We start from the raw sequence: 20,997 nt of genomic DNA, 5'->3' as shown, positions 1-20,997 counted from the left end.
ACCATCTTTCAATGAGAACTTTACTACTTACTTGATCAGTGGGTTCTGGATTGTTCTGTCCGTAAATGTTCATTGAAATAGAAGTCCGGGCGCCCTCGAGGATAATGTCCTGAGCAGATGGATAGCCACTATGTTCGCCTAATTTCAGCGAAAATTTCATATCGTGGTTGTACGATGGCCGCTGATCGCCAAGGAATTGATTCGGCGCAAGGAAATAAACGATCTCAGTATTCTTTGACACGACCGCTGAAAAAAACACCCCCATTAAGGCTAATGCACCTAAGGTTTCTTCTTATTATTATTATTTACTAGGTGTACCCGTCCGGGCATTTAAAATTAACATTATTATTTCTCACCCCCACAAAGATTCTCATCATTAACGCCCCCGCAACTGGTGTAGGGAGTCCAACACTCATATAAATATTAGCCTATCCATTAAGTACATGTATTTTCTACATGGATACCCAGTTTCAAGTCAATCAGATGCACGGTTCAGTAGTTAAAACGGAACATCCGTAAAAACCACTGTAGATTTATATATATTAGTATAGATTAATCACAAATTGGTACCAAAACAGACAAATTTGTTTAGATTTTCAAAAATAAACCTAACAGACTAGCAATTACCTATATTCTGCGTATTAGCATTAAACTGCAATTGTGCCGGTTTGCCTGTTTCATCAACAGCATCCCACTTCTCCGAGTCTCGAATGAAATGAGCGCTGATGTCGTGAACCTGGTATTTCGGAGCGGAGCTGCACTGGGACGAATGGCCGAAGCAGAAGCAGGGTGTGCATCCAAACTCGTTCTGTAAATCTAGATTGAAGAAGCCGGGCTTGCACCTAGAATGATAGTGATTATTGATTTACAAGCTGGATCAAAGCTATTTTAAAATATTTATGAGGTGATTTATATAGTTCGATGAGTATTATAGTGTAAGTTGATGTACGAAATAATATGTGCTTAGGTATTGTGTTGCTTTTGTTTTTTTGTAACTTAAATTTATAAATTTCTCTTCTTGTTCACTTTTTACTTACCTATATGTGATTTTGATTGTGGAAACATAGTTGGTTATTGTTTTAGCTATTTTTTTTAAATATGATATGTATTGTACTGTGTGTTTCTCAAACGAATAAATAAATAAAATCATCAGAAACAGGATCTACCATTTTAGTGCTTTCAAAATTATAAGCACACGATATGTTTGTAGTCAATCATTATACTTAAATACAATTTCCATCACCTTTAGCTTGGTTCTATCTATCTATCAGTCCACAGACGTCCACTACTGGACATAGGTCTCCCCCAAGCCTCGCCACGATTGGTCCTGCGCTGCTTACATCCAGCGGATCCCCGCGAACCTCAACAAGTCGTCAGTCATTTTGTACTGATGATCTCTTTGAGTTTGAGGATTGGACCTCTTGTGAGTCCACACAGGTAGGTACCACCACCCTGCCTATTTCTACCGTGAAGCAGTAATGCGTTTCGGTTTGAAGAGTGGGGCAGCCTTTGTAACCATACTGAGACCTTAGGACTTATATCTCAAAGTGGGTGGCGCATTTACGTTGTAGATGTCTATGGGCTCCAGTTACCACTTAACACCAGGTGGACTGTGAGCTCGTCCACCCATCTAAGCAATAAAAATAAATAAATAAAACTTGTGGAAGGCCCATGCTACGTCTTCCGGTACGCGGTCGCCACTCAAGAACTTTTCAGCCCCAACGGCGAACCGTTCTACGAGCAATGTGTCCTGCCCACTGGCACTTCAACGTCGCAATCCTTAGCCTAGTTGTTTGTAATTCGTAATCAAATAATAGTGGTTTATAAAAACAAGTCTTACTCCCGACAGCGTCTGCCCTCGACGTTCTGTTTGCACAGACAGACACCGGTCTGCGGGTCGCACTGAGGGGTGTTGCCGTACGACCCGGACTCGTTACAGCCGCAAGGCTTGCATCCTTGGTTCGTAAACTCGTAATGGTTCGGCGCACAGGCGTCACACTTGTCCCCTGTCACTCCGGGCTTGCATTGGCACTTGCCTTCTGCATTGCATTGAAGGCTTCGAGAACCTAAGCAATGAATTGAACAAAATCTTATTTGATTGGTGAAAACGTCAAAAGTCAATCTCATAATGCAATGAAGGAAGCATTTTATTTACCTAAATGTAACATTCAATTATGTTTATCTTGCGAAAAACTACCCTCTTAATCGATAACAATTAGTATATTTGAGTGCACTATCAAAATTTTTTTATTTATTTCATTTACTTCAGATTTTGCATCCATATTACATTTATTAACATTTCATATAGTATACCAGAATGAAATAAAAACAATAAGTACAATTTCCGAATAAAAAAAAACAATAGTAAAAACAAAAAATAAAAATGAAATTCAGAACTACCTTAACCTAAAACTGGTTTGGACCCAGAGTGCTATCTATCTCTCTCTCTATATCTATCTATTCGCACATACGCAAACATTCCCGACGCACCGCAGTGACGCGGCAGCGACACAATAATATGACTTTTTTATATTTATTTTACCAAATCTCTTACGTTTTTACTATCAGTCCAATAACTAGTTGTTCTCATTAGAATGTTTACCGGTAGGGTTACAGTTGCAAGGCAAACAGATGTCTTCGGGACTCTGGTAGAAGTTCTCCCTGCACCGCTCACAGTTGGGGCCGTCTCGGTTGTCACTGCACTCGAGACAGTGCCCTCCGTGTCCGGTCCTTTCGTACAACTCTTTGTCGAAGTAGCATTTGTTCGAGAAACCGTTGCAGTTGCACGCTGAGGGAGATTAGCACACGTCACTTATATATGTAATAAATCGATAATAAATTCTGTTAAAACAAGTTTTGCTTTTCATCAAACCATATGCCCAAAATTTTATGTTTACGGTATGCAAATTTAAACATTCTTATAACTAGGACGGCAAAAATTAAAATTGACAAGTAAAAAAAAAAATGGCGCCAAGTCGTCAAAACGCGAAAATATGTCTGCCATTCAAAATTCAAGGTAATATAGTATCGAATGTTTCAAATTATAATTAGTTTAAATAAACTTTACTCATATAAATTTAATTTTTTGTATCAAAAAATATAATCTCAAGAAACAGAGAAAAGACTACAGTCGCATTCGTATAAAAATGATTGTGTGAATGAATGAATGCTATGTGACGGCCAGAAGTAGAAGCCCATTTTCGAGCAATTTCGGGCATTTTCCCGAGAATATAACACCGTCATTTAATGAGTGTTAAATCAATAAAATTATTAAACAATGCGACGTTACATAGCGACCGCCAAATGAACTACTAAATGTTATGAAAAAAGACTTAAAACTCAAAAAATATAATTTACTTTATGTCTTATATAATCATACTATTTTTAACATCTACAATTGAAAACGTCTTGTAAAAATTACTCAAGATTTGGTTCTTTGTGAACGGTATATACGATAGCGGTGCTGCATTGGTTTGATGGCATTAAAAAGTCCATTACGTTCGCTCTTTGAAGGGATTCTCCTCCAGGAAACCCTATATTTACGCTTTAAGCTGAACTAAGCAATTCGCAAAGAAAAACAAAATTCGCCATGCCAAACAATCGCATAATTAAACTTAAACTTATTCAGAGTTTTAACTGTTTATTGATTGAAATAATACTACAAATATTATAAAAAAAATATAAAATTATAAAAAAAGTTTTTTTTTTATATAGGCAATCAAAACATTTCTCAACAAACAAAGCAATAGCTATCACTAAAATACTCTATACTAGCATAGACAGGAGAATCTACAAAATTCAAAACTTAAAGATAAGTGGAGAGGAAAATCGCTAAAAATGCACATTAACATAATATTCCGTTAAACTTAAGGGGTAAGGACCGCGACGTATCGACGCTCATGCAGTGAAGTATCTATGTTGCGGTGTGACTGAGTGAAAGAATTACGTTGTACAAATCATTGTACATAATACACTTTTAATATTTACAATTACAAATGTACAAGTACAAATCCGTAATATATGCTAAACACCCTCACAAGAATCTATTCGTATTTAGCTAGAAAAATATTTAAGCGGGAAATAAAAGAACGTATATTTTTTAATAAACAATAATGATTTGATAATTTTCGCATTTAAATAACGAAACGGAAAACCGGTGGTGTCTTTTATTATTAATCATTGAAGTTCGTAAAATAAAGTTAAGGGTTATGAGAACGAGCCAATTATCATAATTTAATGAATAACGACCATTAAATGTTCTTCATACAAGTCTAGGTAGGTAATTAAATTCATATCGATGTATTTAATTAACAAAATTGTGTATTCATTTAACTAACTTCCAACACTACGAGAAAAGTGACCTAAACTCAAACTACATTTTTTTAATGCAGCGATTTCATTGTAGCATATTATTGGAATAAATCTACAAAAAAGGTAATAAAAAAGTGGCATAACTAAAGCACTCCACAAAAACATACAGCAAAACAAAAGTAATGATGTGAAGCAACATTATTCATCATTCAGATTTGTGAATCGGACGAATGAATGAATGAATGAATGAAAATTCTTTATTGCACAAAATAGTGTACAAAGGCGAACTTAACGCCATGCAGGCATTCTCATCCAGTTAACCCTCGTTGATGAAGTGAAAGATTGAAGAAGTTCGTAGCTGTGATGAAGTTAATACATGGCGATAATTTAAAGAACTACAGTAGACATGAGTAAAATGAACACTAGGTTATAAATTACATTGCCAAAACAAATACATAGATACATACATACAAATATACATACAAAGATAAATAGATAAGAAATACAAATATCAAATAAAATAAATTATATAAACCACAACTACATACTAATACAAAACAATCAAGCTATCAGTGTTTTGAAAAAGAGATCATGTGCTTGGACATGGACGACTAATAAGTACTTTTATTTTATTTTTATTGCTTAGACGGGATTAACATTTGAGACTAACCCTTGCACTCATGCACGTTGGTAGATGAAGCACGTCCCCACGGCGCGTCATTATAGAAATCTAAGCAACGTTCACATTCGCGTCCAGCAGTGTTATGTTCGCATCTGGAAGCCAAATTTATACCAACTATATAATCGTTAAACAATTACTAATTATAATTTTTTGCTTCGATGCGTGGACGAGCCTGGTGTTAAGTGGTTACTGGAACCCATAGACATTTACAACGTAGTTGCGCCACCCACCTTGAGATATAAGTTCTAAGGTATCAAGTATAGTTCAATAAAGGATTAAGTAAATGTAACACCCAAAAGAAGAAACTAACAAACGGTGACGTCATACAGGCGGCTATTCGTAAGCCGAGCTAAATCCTTATGCAACATGAAAGAGAACCCACTTAATGTGGGATAAGCACAAGAAGAATAAATAGAAGAGAAATAAATAAACCATTTCTCCATCATACCGGCACGATCTGGTCTTTGTTCCGTCAGGCTGCTGTTGAGAATCGCACACTGATGCGTGGCCGTTGCATTTGCACCTGGCGCCCACAGCCACATCAGCAATAGCGTACCAATACGATTGTAGGACCTGGACGTCCCCGAAGATCTCGTCACCGAAGGTATTGAGGCGGTCGAGGGAGATACGCAGGTCGGTAGCCGTCACCCAGTCCTGTGAATTGAAATACAGAATAATGCCTTCTGAATTTCTATTGGATCGTCTTACTCTTTTTTTTTAGTAAATACTTTTTAGTAAATATTATCATCTCAAGACTTTCTATAATTAAATCGGTAGATAAAATTTAAATATAACGGGTATCAATCAAATAAAAGATTCTTCTACGAGATATTCTTGTAAATCTAATCGTTATTATATTTGGCATATAGCATATTGATTTTGGTTATAGGTATTTTAAATGTCAGAGAGTAAGTTCAGATTTAAATGAGTTAAGATATACATTATTTATTCATCATTAGATACTGTACACTTTTGCTGAACGCTGATTTACAATATTTAATGCGACTATATTTGTTGACGAATTGTCTGCGAGTGACTTCGCAATACATTGTAACCTTACTATATAGATGCATAATAAGCTTAGCTTACTCGTAGTTCCAGCCGGCATAGTTACATTAGAAAAATTTCATCAATTTCGATTTAAAATTAGCATTTCAATAATTATACCTGTAATTCGGGACTGCTGTCGAACGTATATGCCGAAGGTCGTCCCTCCAGCGTCGAGAACGGCACGTTGCCTCCGGATAACGGAGATATATCTGAATATTCGCTGGTGCAGAGAGCCCTAGTCTCCGCACCTAATTCAGCACTTTTCTGCTCTTCAACTCCGTAAGTTTCTCGACATGAGGCACTAAAGAAATAAATATGCACTTTAAATTTGTTGTAAGTATTAACCAATTTGTATACAGAAACCTTCTCGAATTTCTGTGAAAGTAGTTAAATCGTCAAGTAGTCGAATCTTAAGCTTATAATATAGGTGCACAAACCCATATAGACATCTATACTAATATTATAAAGCTGAAGAGTTTGTTTGTTTGAACTCGCTAATCTCAGGAACTACTGGTCCGACTTGAAAAATTCTTTCAGTATCAGATAGCCCATATATTGAGGAAGGCTATAGGCTATATACCATCACGTTAAGAATAATAGGGCTAATAGGTTTAAGTGGAGTACCAATAACGAATGTTTCAAAATCTGGGTATTTTTCCCTTTTGAGAGCTTAAGCTATATGTAGCTATACGCCAAAGTAACTATCTCACGCGGATGAAGTCGCGGGCAAAAGCTAGTTCTTAATAGTACTATGCCCTTCTTTGTTATCTTGTCCCTCCAAAGTACCCTTTCTCCTACCGCATCCTTATTTCCCTCTTTTTTCACTGGTGGGGCGTGTTGTGAAACAGCCTGAATACAACTATCCTATGTAAGCAGACATTCGTTCTCGTTTGAAGAGTGGGGCAAACTTATACTGTGCTGTATAAATTAACTTCACAAGCATTTAATGATTACACCAAATGGAAGTCAAATAGTTATGCCCCTGTATCTTGCATAGAATAACAAAAATAACATTAATTTAATTTACTTACATTTACATTTTTAATCTATTGTCACACTGGTGAAATATGAAATATAATTAAGAAAATTCCATTAAGATCATTTCACAGATTCCCCTTGAGTTACGGCTTCTTTTTGGGACTGGTGGTATAGTTTATATTAACATTTAATAATTTAAAAAGTGTACCTAACAATGAGACACAAGCTGAAACAAAACCTTTTGATTTGATTTACCTGAAATATTGGAATGGCTCCCAAACTTTGTCTTCGTTTGTCTTCTTGTAAATTGCAAAACTTTGAGGTCGAGGCGAATAAAACACTATCCGGACATACGTAATATCATACGCTTTGCCTGTTGATAACGAAATAAAGCATTTATATCTATTTATTTTCTTTAGATTAGTAATTTTCTAATTAAAATTTTTTTCATGGTTAACTAATCTATAGTTCCATAGAATTCGCAAACTTACCCAAATGTAAGGTCAAATTCACTTGATTGGGGTACTGGATGCCTTCCTTCATTGTCTCCGACTGCCACCAAGTCTGGTTGTCCTGCTCGTGATGAAGGTCGGTTAAGTAATAGCTGGAGAACTGTCCTGGTTGACAGTAGTCACAGGACCTGAAAATTTTCAATTAATTTTGACTCGCTCCTAATTTTATTAAATAAAGGAATATTGCTTGATAGAGTTAGGAAAAAGATATGCATTTAAAGTTACTATAGAAAGCTTAAAGGTTGGTTTGTTATTTGTTTAGCATTTATAAATAATTCAAGTTGACGCTGAATAGAGCTTTTAGAATCGGGCTGTTAGCTTGGTGCTCGTAAAGTCATACCTACGTAAATTCTGCATTTTAGAAGTGATGTTTACCAACTTCTCGTAACTTCATTTAATATTTAATATTTATAGCAAATACCTTGTAGACGTCCCAGCGGATGTCTGTATGCAGTATAACTTTACTCCGTTGTCTCCACAGGTGTTGGTCGCCTCCATCTGGACCAAATAGGCGGCGTTCTCGAACTCTGGTATGCATCTCTGTTTCAAAAGATAACTTGTAATTAATACGATAATTTATACATTTAACCACTTCGACAAAGCGGCACGACACGAGAACTCTCTCATCGTGGCCGCCGGTAACTACATTCCCGTTCCTGCGGACAGAATGGAAAGCAGTCGACGTCGCCCAAAACACGTCATTTCGGATCCTCCCGATCCACTAGCGGTGCTTTTAGGTACGCCAAGCACCGGTCATCATTCTCGTCGAACCCGTCACTTGCGATGAAGGGCTCGACGAGTAAATTAACCCTCAGACACGGGCCACTGAGTTTCCCGCCGGATCTTCTCAGTGGGTCGCGTTTCCGATCCGGTGGTAGATTCGGCGAAGCACTGCTCTTGCTAAGGCCAATGTTAGCAACACATCCGGCTTGAGCCCCGAGAGCTCACCTACCCACTAGGGTAACGCTGATATCGCCTCTCAAGGCTATCTATCAACATAGATAAGAAAAAAAATGTATTTGATAAATAATAATTCCAAAACGTATATTTATTATGTTAAGTCTCACATACGACACTTGAATGAATGCTTCGAATGAAAATATGCAAAGTTCTCAATATTGCATGACGAACGTACCTACTCAAACTAAGACATATCAATTATATAAAAGACAATCGTATCGAATCAGCGAAAAGTATCAGCGATCTTATAAGAAAACAATGAATTCAAAAAAACTACTAAAAAACACGGTTTTATAGAAAATCCTAGTAAAAGATAGAAAATAAATTTATTGTAAAAAAATCGTAGGGTGCATGGTGTCAATAGTTATACATATTTTATTGACAGCTATGAGTAGAAGGATTAACATTTTGATAATTTATCTTAAAAAAGCACTCCACGCTACTTTTACAATAAATTTATTATCTATTTTTTAATTAGTTTTTCTATAAAAGAGTGTTTTTTTAATTTATTTTAAATATTATATATTGATTATTTTTTAGTTTAACTAGCAATATGTATCACTAATTATTCACATTCAGGCAAATACAACAATTTCCAATTTGCTAAGAGAAAAAAAGAAGGCACTGACATGAATTTGTTGTTTTGATTGAAGAAAGTAAATAGGAGATCTAACTGCTTAAAATAGTGAATTGTCATCAGTCCTTGTTAAGTATGGCAAATTTCAAGTTAATCCAACGTTTTGAAGGAGTTAAAATGATTTATAAAGATTACGTTACATACTAACCTACGTATGAAATTAATAAAAGCGTATTAGAAATAAACGCTTCTTTAGTTTCTTTTTGCATAGATCGATAAACAAGCTCACGGTCTATGTGATTTTAAGTGATGACTGGAGCTCGTAGACCTCACAACGTTACAGCCGCCACGTCCCTTGAGACAAGAATTCAGTTGTTCTGTCTCACCGGTCATATTTCACCTTTCGAGAAGTAAAGTTGGTCTACCTCTTGACAGAGATGGATAGGACGATCGATTGAAGGGACAACACTAAGCCTTCTCAACAGAAACACAAAATTTACAATTTACAAAATTAACAATTTAAATTTGGAGTCTATTATTTATTAGACAACTTTATTCTACGACTAATCAAGACCATTCATAATTTCCACGATGAAAGAAGCCAGCCGTTAACTCGTCGACCCAACTAAGCAATAAAGAAAAATGTATATCAACGACATATCCATCTATCAAATGATACTTCACGATTCATGTTATAAACTATATACCTATATGGATGATAAACTAAATACCTACATGTTGATAATAATCTATCAATCTATCTACTAATCATTTCGTATTGTAAGCACACGATGCATCGTATTGCTTGTAAAGAGTTCTGAGAATTTTAAAATTAACCTACGAACGAATAGAAATAGACAAGAAGTGTTCTTAGTATTCGCATTAGGTAGTGTTTATATGAAAAATAAATTGTCTTTGCAATCCTAACAGTGATTACAAAAAAAAAATGTTTCTAATGTTATCATTAGAAGCATCATTGTAGCATTTTCTTTGGGTTTTCGAGTCGTAGCTATAATTAAAATTATTTGTACGATAGTCCATGACCAGGAAACCCGTAAAGTGTCCGAAACTTCGGAAATGTAATGATGATTCTCGTCGAACTCGTCAGGTCGGAAGAGTTGGAACGTTTGCCTACGTTTTTCGCTAGGGGCGCTGTTCCAACTCCATACAAATTTGAGTTAACTTTTACGCTATCGAGAACGTTAAAAAACTCGCACTAAGCAAACAGGAGTATTCGTTTCCGTTGTTTTTTTTTAAATGAAATTTCTTCTTTTTAATAAAGCGAAGGGTATCTACAGAACGTACAGCCAAGCATAACAACCGAGACTTGCGGACAGCCCCCCGACCGGTGTGAACGTCCTAACTAACGCAGCAACTAAATATAGAAGCACTATTTTGGCGGCAAAACTACCATCTGGAATTGACGAGAACGAGCTTCCTTGTTGTCGATGCGTTTTTATTACAACAACACGGATTAAGATATCGATTAGTAACAAGTATTAAATAAAGGAATGTTTAAGAAATAAATGTTAAAATAAGTATGTTTCGAGTACCCTATGCTTTGAGTTCTGAGCATCGCTTCTGATTAAATTACATCTCGTCTTTCATATCCTTTAACTTTATTGATGGTAATAAGAACACTCGCCAAAAATAGGATCAAATTTTTTTATTCACAAAGAAGACTACGGTCAGATTCCATGCTCGGTATACATAGGTGGAAGAGAACTTGACGTAACGAACAATTCATTACCTACCTTTTTTTTTATTATGCTTAAAAAATACATTAAATCAATAAAACAAACATAACACACACTACACTGTATTTGACACACACACGCATGCATACTATTTGTTTATTGTCAATCTTTTCTTATTGCTTTTAGTCCGTGGTCAAATTGAGAATAGATTAATTATAGTTTGTCTTTATTCATGTTTGTCTAAAGTGTAGTCTTGGCAAAATCTGTGATTAAAGAAGTATAAATAGTCTTTGACAACAGAATCATAACAGTGTACAACTTATAATTTCGATTAATTATAGTCGAATTTCGACTACTGGGGGACCACTAGTTTATCATTAAATGACGTCATCGCAGCCTTTTCCAAACGACTAGTTGGTCGTAGCCTAAGAGTTTCTGCGACAATTCTTCTATGAACGATATTTGCAAAGAGTCTTGGGTGGTATGCAGCGACTTGATTGTGCCCCTGCGATTACTGATTATCAGAGACACGATGACTGTTTTGCTTTTTATATAAGCATTACGATAGACCGCACACAGCCGATAGACGTATGCGTGGACGCATCTAGCAGCAAGACCGATGATTCCTATTAAAATATAGTACTTTAAATGGAACACACCTATGACGTAAATAAATTTCGGCATCGCGATATCGCGAATATTCACGGCGGGAAGTCGTTGGATGCGGAAGGCGGAGGACCGCATTATGTGGAAGGCATTGGGGAAGGCCTATGTCCAGCAGTGGGCAGATAAAGGCTGATGATGATGATGATGATGATGATATCGCGCTTGCTTTGTTAAAGACTGGGAACGTCGATTATTTCGAGTAACGTTCGCGTAACGTTAAAAACTTTCATTTATCTCATTGGGTGGTCTCTGATATCGATATTCGCTTGATATTATATTATTATTGCGATCAATATATAATTGCTACAATCTGGTCAACTGACAAAAGACGTTATCGTCCCGCCCTAGACCCTAGACTAGTTTTTTAGGTTAATTTTCATTACTTCACAACCAATCGTAAAATTAGATTCATAGTAGAGGATTGAAAAGCAATTGTTAAAAATTAAAACAAATCCTAAAACGTAATCTTTCGCAATTTCGGACATTAATTATTATTCTACAGTATGACAATTAAGTTCTCGTATAATTGTAACGGATGCGAACTGATAAGTGTTCCGTTGGCCTCCCGATAACGTCCACAAGCGAGGGAGTAAACGAACTCATTACATATCAATGGACTTACAAATATTTTTGATAACCTCCGCGATTATCAACCAAAAAATGTATGGCAACAATAACTAAGTTTAAAATATAAAATGGTTATGGACCGAAAAATTACTGCGGCGATGGCCAATGAAAATGAATAATCTCCGCGATTATCAACCAAAAAATGTATGGCAACAATAAGTAAGTTTAAAATATAAAATGGTTAGGGACCGAAAAATTACTCCGGCGATGGCAAATGAAAATTAAGCCTGCGAGTGCGCACAGGTAGATAATAAAGAAGACGTTAAATAATAATAATAATAGCATATTTTTTTGTACGTTCTATAAAACAAACACCAAAGATGTGTTCACGAATCGAAGAACTATTACGCGCCTAATTTGCGGGTTCAATCACTTTGCAGGGTAACTGCAGAGCCGCACTTGGGCAGCGGTGATTACAACTAAATTCCCCGCGTCAATTTAATATCCTCGTGGCTGAAAATTTTAAATATTGAACGTAATACTGTTGATTCTTTTAATCGATATATAATATATTCCTCATAATCCTCATACTAGTTAAAACTTTGAACTAAAGTATACACGTGTACTTAATGTAGAATATTAATTATTCGTTTATATGTTAAGAAAATGCTTGCAATCAAATTCTTTATTTCTTTAATTTATTTATAATATGCGGTTCAATTATTGAAATTTAAATTTTAAATAAGCATAGTGCTTAATTTTTTCAGAAATTCAAATTGTATATTTATAACATGACCTGTTTTAAATTTAGTAAATGTACGTGCACTATTTAAAAGCATTGGAACGAAAAAAAATCAAAAGCGAACGATTACGTCACTTAAATAAAGCTTACCTGACAACTTTAACTAAAGCTCTATAAAATGCGTTAAAGTTACAGTAAAAGACTGGTCTAAAATCTAAACCCTTAATTCAATTAGAAAGTAATGAATACCTACATAAGCACATGATATATAAATCTAGATATCATTGGTTGATAGGCGTGTTACGTTTTATAATGAAATGATATACATAAGCTTGCATTCCGAGACTACAACGGAATCTGAGTTCGGCCGCGTTTGCCTCGAACCAAGTAAGACAGCAAACAAAAACAAACGCTTAGCACACGGAGCGACGACCACAAGTATAAATGTAAAAGCTCTGACCACTTACTTGAGGTTTTCCATCGGATTTATAACAAGAGGCTCGTTTAGAGCCGACCCTCGGCGTTTGGTAATAATTCTGAGCCACGGCTACGCTCAAGATACTGAGCAAATATGTGTAAATGAGCGGCCGCGCCATTTTGTCGGAGCGCGTGGAGTCGACGTCGATTCACACGCTCGTCGGCCAAGCACTAACGCTCCGAGCGTTTCACAACACTGGCGCAAAGAGTAAGTCAGCGCGCAGTAGGAGCTGTGCTCTCATTTGTCTCTCAGAAGCAAACGCTTCGTATAAACATACTGTAATTGTATTATAAACCCTAGTTAAGGTTACGCTGAAATAGCCTCTCAAGGCCCTCAGCTTATTGATTTAATTTATGTTTTGCAAAGGTTTTTTTTCATTGCATAGATTGGTGGATGGAACCCATAAATATCTACAACGTAAATGCCGCCACCCATCTTGAGATATGAGTTCTAAAGTCTCAGTATAGTTAAAACGGTTGCTCCACCCTTCAAGCCGAAAAGCATTACTTACTGCTTTACGACAGAAATAGGCCGGATGGTGCTACCTAAAATTATTAAAAGCCTTACTTACGTTACGTTGCCTTCATTAATAATTATTAATTCGCGACGCTTGGTATATAAAAGTTGTTTGTGTTCAAAACGCATTTTACAACTATTAGCATACAATTTTCGAATAAAATTATATTAATGATAGCTTAGAAATAATAAAACATGGATTTTTAAATAAAGCAATTAACGCAAATTAAAGCAAAATATAATAAAAAAAATATTAAATAAAACAATTAACCCCCGATGAGCAGTGAGCTTGTTCACGCGTCTATGCCATAGAGTAGAATAATAATATGAAACAAAATTCACATTTTAATTTGATTTGGTTAACACTAATTGAGGTTTAGTTTAAATAATTTAATTTTATTCGTAAATAAATATTTTTTTATGATATTTTACCAAAGTTAATAATCGAAAGCCTGCGAGGGTTAGAAACTTAAAATAATATATAAAAACGGCTCGTGCATCACCCAGAACACGATCATTATTGATGGCAATGCACAAGAAGCATGTGAGGTCAAATGACGAAAGCACACAAACAACGTAACTCACAACCATAAGAAGAGTATTTGGATAAATGTTGCCTAACATGGAATATTATTACTAATATTATAACTATTTCTATACTTATCTAAAATCTTATTAACTATACAACAATTAAAATTTTTTTTTAGAAACACTATATTGAAAAATACTGCCGCTAATGGCGGTGTCTACGATACAAACCACCAGTAGTTAGGACTCCAGAGTGAGAAACCTCCTCACAATATGTGCGGTATCGAAGATAACTAACTGCCTTCTGTATCAGGCCCCTAACCCACCTGAATAACGAAAGTATCTTAAGGTTGATCAAAACTTTGCCAATTTCTATTACTATTACTAATATTAATGCTAATACTATTCAAATAACATAAGTAGATCATTTATTTTGTTTTTAATTATGTTGCTCGAATTACACAGTCAGATCTGGATTTATTCTATGCCAGTCGGACAGACGTGGCCCCTTACCGACCTTTTTTTGTAGACAAACCTGAAAAGGCCTGCGCTTTTGTTTTCTGTTAGAACGCCAACTCGACTTTTCGACGAAAAAACCGACGAACCGTATAAAGGATCAGACATTTACAAATTATTATTTTTGTGTTAATCTGCCGCCTGTTTCGTTTATCGACTGTCAAAGATATAGTACAAGAACTGTTCTGTTGACGGGATTTTTATTTTCGTTGACGAGACGGTGTGCTTAAAGCGATTATGCGTCACAGAATATTTTGTACATGACAAGAAAACGGTACTCACTGGTTTTGATAATGAGCAACTGACTTAAAAAAATTACAATTAATTAAAATTAGAAAATTAATTTTCACGTGTTTTCATTATTTGGCGCACGGCTAATCTACTATTAACTATTATTATATATTAGCTACTGATCATTGCTCTCCATAGCTGTCACAGTATGGACGGATCCTTGAGGTCGATGTCTCAATGTTGCATAACGACTTTCCACCGTTCAAATCGAAATCTATGATGAGTGTCAGCAGCTATAGGCATGGTGGTATCTAATGATACAGGTCCGGGAATTTTACATTATAATCGAAGTGTTCAACTATAGATGTTTGCCGGATGTGATTATAATAAATTCGTAATTTACTGATTAGCAATAAAACGTGAAAGAAAGTTATCTCTATTGGTTATAATGGAAACATTGTATGTACGTATGTATGAGTATTACGTCTGGAACAACTCATATTGAGACTGGCACTTCAAAGTTAAACTGTCTACTAATGTACATACGTCATACTTAATGATTAATTGAAGTTTTATTTCAAACAACAGTGGTTGATTGAAGAATTCAACGAATGTGACAGAAGTTTATAATTGATGTCGCAAATACCTTTTTTTTTGTCAGGAGGAAATCGCCGGACTTCCGCCCTCCACTGGATAGAGGGCGGAGCATGTCAGAGTCGAATTGACTAAAGACTCCTGTCGCTCAACAACCAACGTCCAAACCTCGCATGAGACAGAACTCATGAAGAGGCAAAGGGAGGAAAGTGAAGCGTTTAGTGCGGAGCACATCTCTCCCATTACTCTCCCCCTCGGGACGCCGGACTGGCGGTCGTCGGCGCCACGACCACCAAATGTATTCTGTTAAATTGCTTTTAAAATAATTTACGGAACAAAACCTATGCTGATTTATAAAACTTATAGCTGCTTTCCCATGGAAATAAGTTTTTGAAATATATAATTTACATATAAGATTATGAGTGTATACCTATAAGAACATATGGATCGAAACCAAAAAATGTTTAGAGTAAAAGAAATGATGTATGAAGAAGTGGAAGAAGAAACCATATGATATTAGAAAAAAGCTTAAAATTAGCTTAAAATTATTGTGAGCATGTGTTAATTAGTTACACGTGTACATTGTATCGAAAATAAATCGTGCTCTGTCGCATCCAGCGTGCGACTTCTATTTCTATATACACTAGTTCATGTTGCTATCCACTAGTTTATAAAACTGTTCAAATGAGGCATAAGCGCAGCTATTTAATGATCGTTTGTATTTACATGCATACATAAGGATAGCGACAGTTTCTATTTAGTGATTTACAGGTGAGTGTGTTCACAAAATAACTATAATTATTCAACTAAAATCGATGTGTTTATTAACAATGAAAAATATAGGAAATCGTTTTCTTCATTATACTCTTCGGGGCTAAAACATTGAATTGTATAGTTTAATTAAGATTAAGAAATAGTATTTATTACATGTGAATTAAGTTCTCGTAATATTTTATATACATTTATTACAAACACATTAATTATAAAATATTTAAGATGATTGAAAAATGCTTTTTTTCGGATTTTCAAATATAAACTTTCCAATACATATTTCAAATATATTACTGTTTTTTTGAAAACACAAAATCTAAGTTAAACTTAATAATCAATGTTGCAAATTGACGAATAGATTTATTTTTTTACTTTATCAAACGACACTAATTTAGTTTTCCCGTAAATCGCAGTGCTATCTGTCGAATGTAGATTACTTCCTTTGCCTAGCGAGCACATGACTAAGCCTCTGTGTAACCGAGTGCATTAGGTCACGACTACACTTGTTTCATTCACACTCAAACATTCGTCTCTCTCGCACGGGAGCTTTGAGCTTCCCGTGACTTGTTCGACCTGATAAAAAAGATCTTGCGACTATCCGAGAAAAAAAAAATACACACTGCTTAATAGATAAGCGAGGCTCCTGAAATATTTTATTGTAATGTTTTTTTTTTTACCAAAAACAAAATAACGTTAAACGTATTTGAGTTTAATATCGGAGTATTTTTATTGAAATTACAATTTAATCAGTTCAGTTTCAGTTTATCTCGTTGTATTTTACTTGGAATGTGTATAACCCCCTATAATTGCTGCATTGTCTGTTTATGTTTGTTTGTCGGAGTATTAGTCAAAAATTACTAGCTGAGCAAAAATTTAGTGACATCGAAGGAATATTTTTTTCGATGTTTAAATTTATCACAACTATATATGTATAGTCTTAGCTAACTGCGTATATATCTAATATCACAGTATCATGTAGGTATATTAATTACATTTCTAAGATTTCATTGTAGCTTAATGCATAGGTATATTATAGTCAGATATAGAGTCTACTTATAGACATAGTTTTGTATTCCACGTTGTATGCAATTCCATGTCTATACAAAGAAATGAAATTGGAGTGTCTGTTTGTAAATAAAATGACTACAATTTTTACTTAATGCGTAAGTATGTATGCACACCATATACCAACTTTTTACATACACCAATTTTCATTTTTATTTTGTCTGTCTTTCTGTTTGTCTGTCTGTCTGTTTGTTCCGTCTAATCGTTGGAACGGCTGCACCGATTTTGACGGGACTTTCACTGATAGGTAGCTGATGTTATAAGAAGTAACTTGGGTTATTTTTAGACTAGCTTCGCCCCGCAGCGTTACCCGCGGTACGACAATAACCATAGATAACAATAACCGCGGGGCTCAGCTAGTATTACATAAAAACAAAATCAGTTCTAATCATAACCTTCAATAACTGCCCTTCAAATTTATCACTACGTTTTTTCAGTAATCGTCAACTACAAAATGATTATTAAAATACCGAATTTATAATATTGGAGTATTGCGTGATGTTTTTTAATTATTATTTATATTAGTTTAAATTTTGGTATTATTCTTATTGCATTGCCTACACACACACACACACACACACACACACACACACACACACACACACGCACGCACGCACGCACGCACGCACGCACGCACGCACAAACGCACGCACGCACGCACGCACGCACACGCACACGCACACGCACACGCACACGCACATATATAATGAAGAGATTATGATTAGAACTGATTTTGTTTTTATCTAATACAGAATTGCGTACAACGATTACTGTTAGGTTTTTATTAGAACATCTATAACACATTCTGTAGTATCACAACACAACAGCGTTTCGTACCCTGAGATATGACGTGGACGATTCAACTGTTACCTTTCAACTTGAAAATAGAATTGTGCACACATTTGTTCTTCCTCTATCGTCTGGGAACATGTGCTAAGTACGTGCGTACCTAGATGTGGAATCTGCCAGAATAGTTCAGGACGAAATAGTTGCATAACTCTAAGCGAATTATTATTATTCGTCGAAAGATTTTTTTTACATATTTATATTATTTAATACAAAAGGCCTCTAAATATAAACAAAGGTGTTCTTTTAATTTTACCGGAGCCTTCAGAAATGAACTTTTTTTTCTTTTTTTCCTACCTTTTCGCTGGTAGCCTAAGGGGCTGTTCCAGCTACGCCCGGACGGGGTAGGTGAGCTGACGGGCTCAACCTGAGGGAATTTGCTAACACTAGCCCTAGCAAGAGCAGTGCTTTGCAGAGTCTACCACCGGATCGGAATCGCGACCCACTGAGAAGATCCGGCGAGAAACTCAGTAGGCTGTGTCTATCGCTCGTCGAACTCTTCGTCATAATCGACGAGTTCGACGAGCAAGTGCCTGAAAGCACCGAGAGTGAATCCGGGGAACCGACAAGATATTATGTTTCGGGCGACGATGACTTTGCGTTGCCCCATCGCGGTCGTATAAGGGAATCGAACCTCAAGATGTAATAGCCGCTGCCTTTTCCTTGAAACACGACATTAAATTCTCAATTTTCAACTGTAACGAATATATCATATTTTTAACTACCCAAAACCATATCTATATATTAATACGTGAAGCAAAAACTTTGTACCCCTTTTTACGAAAATTGCGGGGACGGAGGAGCATGAAACTTCCCACACTTATAGAGAATATGGGGAAGGAGTGCAGAATATTAATATTTTTTTAAATTACGCATAAAAAATACATTGCACACACTACCATATATTTGACATACACACGCATGCATACTACATTTATTGATCCTGGCTGAGCCTTTGCTCGCCCACCTGTCCTGGTGAAACTGGAAAGGCCTCCGGGCCACCAGTAATCCTTCAATCATAAAAAAAAAAAAAAAAAAAAATACATTTATTGTCAAACTTTTCTTATTGCTCATGGTGTGTGGTCAAATTGAGAATATATTAAATATTGTTTGTCTTTTATTAATATTTGTCTAAAGTGTAGTCTTAGCTAAATCTGTGTTTATAAAAGTATAATAATCTTTGACAATATAATCATAACAATATTCAAACTTATAATTTCAATTAATTATAGTCGAATTTCGACTACTGCGGGACCACTAACCAATCTAAAACCATATATTATACGAGTATATGAAAGTTAGTAATATGTATTATGAATGAATATGTCATTCTAAACAAATATGTATTATATCTAAAAAGTTACACAAGTCTGTGTGCTAATTATTGTCTAAGCAAAATTCATTTTAAACATTAACCGAAAACGTGGTCTGCAGATGTTTAGATTACGTAATTCTAAAACTAGTGGTTTTTTAATAGCTAAGCTAGGCATTCGAGGAGAACTCAGAACTCATGTGATTTTTAGCGGATTTTGGACCCTATTGCCTTCGCAATTTGAATGTCGTTGCTCAACTTGAAACTCGATGTCGAAATCTCATAATATGTATAGTATAACGGGTGTACCACACTTTAAGCCTTTAACCCATTCTCACGGATCGCTTGGAACCTCTAGGTCTGCGGAAGGACTTTATTTCTCTCTATATTTTGTACAATTTGTTCCATGGGAAGTGCTCTGAGGAATTGTTTGAGATGATCCTATCATCTCGTTTTTACTACATCTCGAGTTCGTCCATACTACCTATAGCCACTGCGTCCATCCAAATCCGGCGTTGTAATGAGCTCCCCTCCACGTTATTTCCCGAGCGGTATGACATGTCTTTCTTCAGACGAGGCTTGTGGAAAGTACTTAACGGTAGGCAGCGGCTTGGCTCTTCCCCTGGCATTGCTGACGTCGATGCGCAGCGGTAGCCATTCACCATCAGGTGGGCCGTATGCTTGTCTGCAAGGGCCCAGGGGCAATGGCAATACAAAGGCAATAAAAAAAGCTACAAAATATAATTACTCCGAATATATGACAGCGGGATACTCACGTGGGTTCGAAATCAAAATACGCCTATATCATATCGACACACACGTTAGCTTTTTATGTTTGAGAGATTACTTTTCAGGCCTTTTCAGTTTCACTAGGACAAGTGGGCGAGCAAAGGCTCTGGCAAGAGGGGTGGGATTTGCTAACAGTTGCCCGAGTGCCTCTAAGAAGACCTAACAACTCAAGAGCAGCTGCTTCGTGAATGAATCTACTACCGAATAGGAAGCTCAGGGGGCTGATGCATGGGTTAGCTTGCACGTCGATCTCTTTGCCGAAATCGAGGAGTAACGTTAGCTACTAACGAACTAACATAGGAAACCAACTCAATAGATCTATCAAAAGATTCTAAAGCGCGCAATCTTAGCTATTCCTCTTTTAATGATTTCATTAAACACAATCTCCGTTCTCGAGAAAGTTAAAACAAAAGATTAAAGTGTTAACGTCAACAGAGGTCCTTGAACCCGATTATCAGCTCGTGGCACCCGAAAATACTTCCGTCCTATCTATATTTAGGAACACTATCAAAAGATACAGTTTTATGTATGTAGGTCTTAATTCGATAAAATTCTCGGGAATTCATTCTCACGTGATTAGCAGACGCATCTTTATCGCTGCGTTCTGGT

At 35.9% G+C, this 20,997-nt stretch overlaps 1 protein-coding gene across 1 annotated transcript in view; it reads right to left on the bottom strand.

Moving 5' to 3' along the window:
- The window catches only part of LOC101746961 (laminin subunit gamma-1), a 40,870-nt gene extending 27,456 nt beyond the window's left edge, over positions 1–13,414 (bottom strand). Inside the window, exons 1-11 of the mRNA XM_004932757.5 lie at positions 13,210–13,414; positions 7,955–8,073; positions 7,513–7,661; positions 7,277–7,394; positions 6,161–6,344; positions 5,442–5,647; positions 4,982–5,085; positions 2,603–2,788; positions 1,841–2,066; positions 628–842; positions 32–246 (exon numbers count right to left, since the gene is read on the bottom strand). Of these exons, the coding sequence (XP_004932814.1) occupies positions 32–246; positions 628–842; positions 1,841–2,066; positions 2,603–2,788; positions 4,982–5,085; positions 5,442–5,647; positions 6,161–6,344; positions 7,277–7,394; positions 7,513–7,661; positions 7,955–8,073; positions 13,210–13,338 (1,851 nt within the window). The 5' untranslated portion in view covers positions 13,339–13,414. The remainder of the gene's footprint in view (positions 1–31; positions 247–627; positions 843–1,840; positions 2,067–2,602; positions 2,789–4,981; positions 5,086–5,441; positions 5,648–6,160; positions 6,345–7,276; positions 7,395–7,512; positions 7,662–7,954; positions 8,074–13,209) is intronic.
- Between the last annotated feature and the right edge of the window lie 7,583 nt (positions 13,415–20,997).

Source organism: Bombyx mori, chromosome 1 (assembly GCF_030269925.1).
Source record: "Bombyx mori chromosome 1, ASM3026992v2".
Classification (NCBI taxonomy): domain Eukaryota; kingdom Metazoa; phylum Arthropoda; class Insecta; order Lepidoptera; family Bombycidae; genus Bombyx; species Bombyx mori.
This window is presented reverse-complemented; position numbering and strand designations above follow the sequence as displayed.